Source organism: Sinocyclocheilus rhinocerous, unplaced genomic scaffold, assembly GCF_001515625.1.
Source record: "Sinocyclocheilus rhinocerous isolate Xijiao unplaced genomic scaffold, SAMN03320098_v1.1 scaffold1676, whole genome shotgun sequence".
NCBI classification, from domain to species: Eukaryota; Metazoa; Chordata; class Actinopteri; order Cypriniformes; family Cyprinidae; genus Sinocyclocheilus; species Sinocyclocheilus rhinocerous.
In genome coordinates, this window is record NW_015644618.1 from 129299 (window position 1) to 138088 (window position 8790).

At 39.6% G+C, this 8790-nt stretch overlaps 1 protein-coding gene and 1 long non-coding RNA gene across 5 annotated transcripts in view; one reads left to right on the forward strand and one right to left on the reverse strand.

Annotated features, from left to right (window-relative positions):
- The window catches only part of svild (supervillin d), a 154217-nt gene that overhangs the window by 95433 nt on the left and 49994 nt on the right, over nucleotides 1–8790 (forward strand). For all 4 annotated transcript variants that reach the window (XM_016576148.1, XM_016576146.1, XM_016576149.1 and 1 more), the window contains 4 exons: nucleotides 2338–2450; nucleotides 4191–4338; nucleotides 5063–5493; nucleotides 6705–6837. In XM_016576148.1, the coding sequence (XP_016431634.1) occupies nucleotides 2338–2450; nucleotides 4191–4338; nucleotides 5063–5493; nucleotides 6705–6837 (825 nt within the window). The remainder of the gene's footprint in view (nucleotides 1–2337; nucleotides 2451–4190; nucleotides 4339–5062; nucleotides 5494–6704; nucleotides 6838–8790) is intronic.
- The window catches only part of LOC107758428 (uncharacterized), a 20753-nt gene continuing 16098 nt past the window's right edge, over nucleotides 4136–8790 (reverse strand). Inside the window, exon 3 of the long non-coding RNA XR_001642022.1 lies at nucleotides 4136–4146. This is a non-coding gene — a long non-coding RNA (uncharacterized LOC107758428). The remainder of the gene's footprint in view (nucleotides 4147–8790) is intronic.

The window sequence follows — 8790 nt, forward strand, 5'->3', positions numbered from 1 at the left end:
GGGTTTGAAATTAACTTTTTCACTCACCAGCCAATTTGGCTACTACATTTTTAAGTTAGCCATAATTCATCATTTCTACTAGCCAAAAAAATTAAACAATTAAATTATGAAAAAAAGGCCGGAGGTAATCCAACAGCTTGAGGCTGTCCACACTGGATGAGACAAAGTGACCATTGCAAATCATTTGTACTTTGTCAAACAGTAGGCCTACATCATAAATAGAACGAGGCATCAGTTTACTGTCGGGGATTTGTCGTGCTGTGCTGCGCCGCATCCAGTGTAGGCCACATCACCGATTATAATGGGTTCTACCCTTTGGAGTGGTAGAGATCGAGGTTTACCTGCTCACAAATGTTGCTTTATCAGACATTACATGCAAGATGAAATGAAAATGACATGCAATTTTCTGAAGACAGCCGGTTTCCTTCAGAAATACAGTGATATAAAAACACCCGCACTCAATGTATGGGGAACACTGTAGTCTCATAATTGAAGTGTAAATTCTGCAGATTACATCATTGTCCAGTATTGTACTGTCAGCAATTTATTCTAAAAATGTTTTCATAATTTTAACATACATATTTACATACATAATTATTCAGGTGCATGTGTAATAACTTGCGAAAACTTGAGGCTACAGCAGCACTTCTTCTTCGTCGTCCTCTTGTCTGATGCACTCAACCAAGCTAACCACGACCTCGCCCCTCCCCACCCCCCAACCATTCGAATTTCCGTAGGCGGGAATTATTTTAATGATATTCTAATAGGCCGCTTTGTGACATCACAAACCCCGTAAAACAACGCTGTAGTCCAAACGAGCCGTTCGTTGTAGTTCTTGAAAAGGGATTTTTTTATTTGTAAGTTTGAAGATCTTTTTTATGCCCAAACATACACACTACACACTGACTAAAATTCAAAAAGTGAAAAAGCATAATAGGACCCCTTTAAACCGCATAAACACATTTCATTACACCAAATACACCAAATAATGTTTTTTTTTAGCAACATCATATGACATCAAAATTTTATTAAATTACAATTTAGTTAAACTATAGACTATTGTTAATCTCAATTATTTGTAGCCAATTAATTTTTAATCAGCAACACTCCCTTTCTGGAATCTTGCATATTTAATGAAAGTTACTGTATTTACTGGCTTTACAGGAGCTGAAAAATATAACTTTACACATGTAAGGTTAATAATGTAACATGTAAGGTTAATAAGTGATTTTCTCTTGTGACATCTCTCGGACATGGTAGTGTTAATGAATTTGGTCTTGGTAGAATAGATCTGCTACACTGTTGCTGTTGATTGCTGCTACTACAGCTACTGCAGCAGAGCAAGTACAGAGACTTGCTACTGCCAATACATCCACAGACATACTGTAACATACATGAAATTACCTCACAAAAAGCAGGAGACACAAGAAATGGACAATACAAGCCAATAAATGCATGTTGCTGAGTGTAAGAAAACAAGCTCCTGCATCAGCAGATATGCATGTATCCGCACACATGAACGTAAGCATGACAGGACAGGTCAAAACACACCCCAAACAAGCAGATCTACCACCAAGACATGTGTACTGCTGCTGCGCCAAAGAGCCAAGACAACCACATGTTTAACTATCTATGTGTGCCTCTCAATGTGTGCCATAACAGGGGCTGACCCCTTACAAAAATTAGCCATGGTTTAACTACAAATATTACCAAAAAAAAACAAAACATGGTTAATATTTCAACAATGGTAACCACAAATTAACCATGGTTTCTATGTACTTTAGCTTTTATCTCAGCGCAAACCCTGTCCTATAGACTTTCATTTTAAGTGTGTTACTGTAAATGGTAATTGATTGAGCTTAACTTGTTTTTAACCCAAATCCTGTAATGTTAATTAAATGAGTATCACCTCAATTCTCTCCACTCTCAGAGCTTGTGAATCGAGAGCAATCAAAACCACTTTGACCTCTGTGGTCTCCCATAAGTCCCTTTTATCCCACTGGCCTCATTCAATCTGAAGACAACAACTTTTCCCAGGCTGCGTGTGTATGTGTTTGCATGCCTAGACCCCTGCAGCTACCCTGGCTCTGCCCAGGTTTTGTTTAAAAAAAAAAAAAAAAAAAAAATCTTCCAAAAAACAAAAAAAAAAAGTTTTTATATACAGAAAAGTGTATTTCCTCCTCATCATATGATAAACTGCCTGGCTCTGAATGGCTAATTGTGAGATTTTGAATGGGCCATCCCCGGAGGATTAGTTTGATGTGGAAAGTACCCATGGTTCCTCACTTTGAGCTTTAAAATCTCTGTATTCATGTTTTTTCCCCCTTTGACCGCAAGGGGTTGGAGAAGACCGACATCTCAGCAAATCCAAAGAACCAAGCAGAAGACACTACTCACAGTGCAAAGCCACAAAAAGAGCATATAAGTGGGAAGAGGACAGTTTCCACCAGGTAACAGTCAGCTAGTTTAAGTTGTCTAAGGTTGAAGGGTTAGTTCAGCCAAAAATTAAAATTCTGTCGTTTATCCATCCTCACATTGTTCCAAACCTGTATGACTTACTTTCTTCTGTGACACATGAAGGTATTTTAGAAATGTTTGTGTTTTTGTCCATACAGTGAAAGTCAATGGGGTCCAGTATTGTTTTTGTTCTCCTTTGACTTTTAGTGTGTGTGGACAAAAAAAAAAAATTTTGTATTCCACTGAAGAAAAAATGCATATAGGTTTGGAATGATATCTCTTTCATTTGGATGTAGTCCCTTCTGAGGTAATTAACACAAGGCTTATTTGTTGGAGTTTATAATCCTCTGTGTTGGTATAGTTTTGATGTGTTTCCTGCCAGGATGGCAGTGAGTCATAGCAGATGAATGCAAAATGCCTGTTTGTCAGATAAGCATCTCTGTGACGCCTGCTGATTCTGTTTCTGTGTGTGTGTGTGTGTGTTGACTTGATGTCTGTCTTCATACTTTAATGATAAGCTTTCCAGAAGGTAAACCAGTAGCTCAACCGTGACATGTGTCTGAGGTTATTATGTACGTGTGGGTGGCACGCTTGCATGTTTCTAGAATGTAGTGAGGCTGATATATTAAAGATCGGAGGTCTGCTTCTTATTGCAATAAAGAACAGACCTCTGCTACCTATCACTGGATATCTGCATCATGACCTAGCACTCCATATTACTGACTTCCTTGAGCCCTGTCTGGACTGAATGAATGCCTCTTGGAGTTACAAACCAAGGGCTTCTGGGAGGGAGAATTTGAGCAAAGCTGCTGTTCTAAAGGTTGGTTGTAGGGATTTGATAGAGTGTTACTTTACAAAAGACAGAGGTCTGCTATAAAAAAGGCTTGTTGTAGGAACTTCAGACTCAAGGCTTTTGGATCCCATCTCATCTGGCTCCATTCTCGCAGCAGGGGACTGGTATAAGGTGTGTGTGGTGTAGATCTACAATATCCAGGTCCTATGCACTTTTTTTGGCTGCATGGGCTTTCTGTGTTTGTGTGTATGTGGTAGATGTTTCTGGTTCATTGGCACACAGATTGCCGCAAGCTGCAGTTTTCAGATATTAACAGTTCGCTTTTATCTTCCTGGGTCAAATGTTTTGAATTCACTCAGATTACTTTAAAGTGAGGGTGTAAAACCAGGGCCTCAACTCAAATTACACTAGCCAGGCATGGGTCTGAATGCATTTTTACAAACATGAATGTTAGCTAGAAACAGTTATTGCCACGGTTATTGATGCATGTTCAGCCAGTGACTTAAATACATAAGGGCTAAAACTGCATGTTGTCAATATGATTTGTGCATTTTGTTAGCTAGTGTGAGATAATATTGTAGATTATATGTTCTGTTTGTGTATGTGTGTGAGTTGAGTGTTGAATTTGGTGTTGTCTAGTCTTGTCTGTGGAATTTGGACCGAATGCTCTTTTTTGCTTTCAGTGTTTGGCGGCGTTCATCACTATGACTCAGCTTAATATGTGTAAATATTCACAATGAATAACTTTATGGAAAACAGGCTGATTCCTCATACAGCATTACATATCAGAGTGGCCGTTTTCACTTGTTTATTTGACACAAAGCATTTGTTCATCACACATACTAAGCTTTTTAAATGGTAAAAAGAAACATAAAATGATATACAAATAAATTGAACTGTAAAATGTGATTCATATAAAAAATGTATCTCCTCTATGCAGCCATTCCTCATCAGATGAAGGTGAGAAAAGTTCTGATGAAAGAAAGGATTTCAGAGAGGGTGAGGAGAAGATATCCTGCTTTCAGTCCTTCACTGCAGGAGAGGAGGATGTGAGAAACAAGGAAGATGAGAATGTGATAGAAAAAACGGTAAGCACAACGGCTGCACACCCTAAATTGAAGATGGGTCAGGTTAGTTTACTCTTACTGTTTTTATTTTCCCTGACATCTTCTTGTAATGTCCTCATGTGATCTGCAGTGGCTCCAGACATCCTCTCACACACCCCTCATGTGTCTCCACTCTCCTGCCCCTCTCTCTCTGGGTCACTGTGTCTCATTGTTCCTTCCTTCCTACAGACCACCAACCATGTTTTTCATTCCTTCACTCACACTGTGACCAGTTGCAGCTCTTTATCTCCCTTTATTTCTCCTACTGGGAGACAAAGTTTGGGCACATGTGTTAAGAAAAAAACTGAAGGATGTGGGGGTCAGCACTTGTTTTACCACAAAATATAAGCCACAGACTGCTTTGTTTCAGTTTTCTTTAATTTGCTGGCAAGACTTTTCATAAGCAGTGATGCATCTCTCAGGGCAAAATATATGGAAATTAGTTGAACTTAGTTGAAATTCTGTTTATTTTGAACCGATAATGCTGTTTAATTTGAAATGCATTTCTATTTTAATGCTCATTCTCGCAATTCATGAGTCTTTAAATAGAATGAGTTTTTAGGAAACAGAACATCTAAGACAAAACGTCTATCTACAAATTTGCACTTAAGGGGTATAAGATGGTGTGAAACCGTATCCACTCAAGATCTCAAACTACTTCTCCAGCTCATCCTCAATGTATTTTTTTTGACATTGTGTATTCTAGGTTACGCAGAATGAGCAGAAAGTGAGAAAGAGGCAGTGTTTTGAGGGCACAGAGGAGTCAAAAGCTGCCACACCAGTTCTGCAGAGACAGGACTCAGGTCAGCTCAGCATCAAAGGAATCCTGAAGAAGAGCCACTCAACTAGTCTGGACACAGAACCCACTGAACTGGAGCAGATCACAACTCCTGCCATCAAAACCTGCAAGGAGCTGACTGTTGTTGATGGAAAGAATGGCAAGAATGAAGAGGTTGAGGATGATGATGAGGATAGAGAGAACAAGAGGCTTCAGAGAGAGGAAAGCAGCTCGAGTGAGACTCCTCGCACTCCTTCCCCAGATTCTGTGGACAAAACCCCCTCCATCTCCCAATCTGTAGAAGGGGAGGAGCTAGACAGCAGCCTGGATGGGAGCACGAGCTCCTCCCTAAAAGAGAGGTATGGTGGGAGTAGTCTTTATAATGTTCTTGAGTTTGATTGACAGCTGTGGTAGCTATTTTTTTGGGATGAGTGTGTGGGAGAGTGGGAAAAGGAGTTTTTATGCTTAAAAGCTTTCCTGTAACTCAAACAGTAGAGATGTTTGAGCTAGCAATGCCAAGGCCATGGGTTTGCATTTTATCGGTTCATTCATTCTCTGAGAATCAATGTAAGTTGCTTTGGATGAAAGTGTCTGGCAAATGTATTATGTTATGGCTGATGCCAATTCTTTGTTAAAAGTCTTATAATTGGTTTGTTACGGCTTTTGACAGCAATTAATCATTTGACTGTGTGACAGACTACAATAATAAAAACATGTATTATGAACGTAATGATAAGAATGATGATTTATGCACTTTTGTTTTGTGTTTGCAAATTTATTTTAAATAATTGAATGAAAATTATTTTTTTCATTTTCATGTATGTTTTAATTGTTTAAAATACTATGCTTAGAAAAGTGTGATGTTGGTCTGAAGATATTTTAAGTAGAAAGTATGAATATCAATAAAAAAAATCAGTTAAATAGATTATCAGTCTATCTAAACTGGGTTTGAACCCGCATCTCCTGCATGTGCACCAAGGCACTATATGCACTAAACCACAGCTCTGACACTACTTCCGTTTTTAACCTTAATTTAAAAAAAAATACCCAGCTTTGAATGAACCCACGGAAATCCATTAATGGGATGTTTGTTATACCACTGACACAGTCTAAACACAGAAGCTGCTTATAGAAACTATGGATCCAAGGCACTTCTTCCAGTTCCAAAATGTTAAAAAGCCTTTATTCAAACATGGCTCACTCTAGAAACATTAAAAATGATTAGAACACTGCACACTGATGCATTTCGACCATCCAGCCTTCCTCAGAGTGTGTCAAGTACAAAATTAGTCACAGGTGTAGATATAATCAGTTGCTCAATAGAAATGGGAGAAACCAAAATACTCATTACATGGGGGACCAATAGTATCATTAACAATTTCAAAGTATAATCACATATACAAAAAAAAAATATATATATATATATATCTACAATGTTCTTCCGCAAAACGCACGCAGTTCTGTTTATTAACCGCTAGAGCACCAAAAGTTACGGACTGCAGCTTTAAGTAGAAAGTTCACTCTCTACGGCTGTAATGTGTCTGTAATATTTAGCCTCTTTGTTTGGCAGGCTGGCAGAGTTGGAGAGTGGTGATGACGACTGGCGGGGCAAGCTGAAGAATAAACTCACCAATGTGGTCCAGTCGTCCCTGGCTGACCGTTACGTCCAGCTGCAGGAAAGTGAGAATGACTGGAGGAAGAAGGTACCCACACACTCTCTGAAACAGCTTCCACTTCCACTGTCGGTAGCTGAGGAAAATGGGCTGAATTAACCTATTGAAACTCTTCACAGTACTCAACACTTTTGTTGTTATGTGCAGTTTGGGGTTCATGCAGTGTCTGCGTTTGTTGGCTGTAAGGTGGAGCCAGCATGAAACAATAGACTGCAGAAGAAGCTCTCTCGATGTGAGGAGGGGTTAGTGGGATGGTAAATCCACAGGGAAGGGTGGGGGAGGAAGAGTTAGTTTCCAGTGCTGAATCAGCAAGTTCTTCTGCTGGGCTGTCCTACTGAGAAGGGGGTGTGAGCACAGGAGGAGGATTTCCACTCAGCTTTACCAGTTCCTGGAATCTGATCAGCATATCCAGTTACATGTATTTCTAGATCAAGTCACCTTTATTTGTATAGCGCTTTATACAATACAGGTTGTGTCAAAGCAGCTTTACAGTGTCAAACAGGAAAATAGTTTGTCAATAATGCAAGAAGACATTCCGACGGTCGAAAAAAAAGAAAAAAGATAATTAGTTGATATCTGGTGGGGGGAATTCAATATAATAGCAGTATATCATGACTTTAACACAAGAGTATCAGCAAAAAAAGGCTGTTGATCTTTTTCAATTTTTGTGTGGTCAAAATCAACCTTATCCCAAATGGCACACTTCATGCACACTTTCAGGCTTATAGACTAAAAAACGGCTGCTGCATGTTCATGTTGGTCCACAAGACCGTCCTAAATGCAGCCTTGATGAGCATAAGAGCCTTCTTTAAAAAACATTACAGGTCTTACTGATCACAAAATTTTGAGCGGTAGTGTATGTATGTATATATATATATATATATATATATACATACACACCTGTACTTTTATATAAAAATAAAGAAGCAAATTACAAACCATAATACAAATACAATAGATACACATTAAATATTAAATACACTCGTTTTTCTAATACAGTAGGTTTAACATGTATACATGTATTTAACATCTTTTGTTGTTTGATTAACATTAATGAGACAGACAGGTATTTAATTAGGCTGCTGTCCCTTTAAGACCGTATGAATGTAATATTCTTACACACTCGGTTTTCACCCACCTGTTTACATTCACTTAAGCCATAACCGACTGTATTTACGTGAGATACTCCACACGATGGACATGTTGACAGCAGTGTGTGTATTTGACAATTAAGGTGCAAGGAGAACTGATCGCAGAACTGGGATCGCCCGGGCGCGCAGCTGATGCCGAGTTCACACTGCACGATTTTCAAACTCATTGGATCGCAGTTGTTTTCACACTGCGTGACTATCTGGGGTAGCATTCAGTTGCTGCTGTGTTCACATTGCACGATGGATCGGCGACGGGGGGTTTCACATTACATGACTTCACAATAGGAAGAATTGCCGACAGCTCTGTCTGGTGCAGGGTTGCCAGGTTTTTGCTTCAAAACCCGCCCAATTACTACTCAAAACTTGCCTGAAAATAGCCCAATTGCTTTCGAGGGGGTCCTCCAGTAAATATCACGTCGCTTCAACCTGCTGACATAAAAAACAACCGGCGGCAATCGCGGATTTGGCAACACTGGCAACACTGGTACGTTTCATATAACTCCTCCCCGAACTTCCCGCTGCCCTGTATCTTGGTCTCTCATTGGCTGTAGGTCATCGCCCATGTGTTTTTCAGTCAGAACTCATTTCACACAGCGTGATTGTGAATCGCCGACAGCTCCAGATATTTAGCATGCCAAATATTTCACAGGCGTCGGCGACGTGTTGGCGATTCTCTCAGATCGCGTCTTTGATAATTCACACTGAGTGATTGTCACTCGCGTGAACGAGCACCGATTTGCCTCCGATGTCAGGCATTTGTCGGCGATTTCGCAAAACCTGTCGGCGAGTGAAAAATCGGACTAAAATCGTGCAGTGTGAACTCGGCATAACT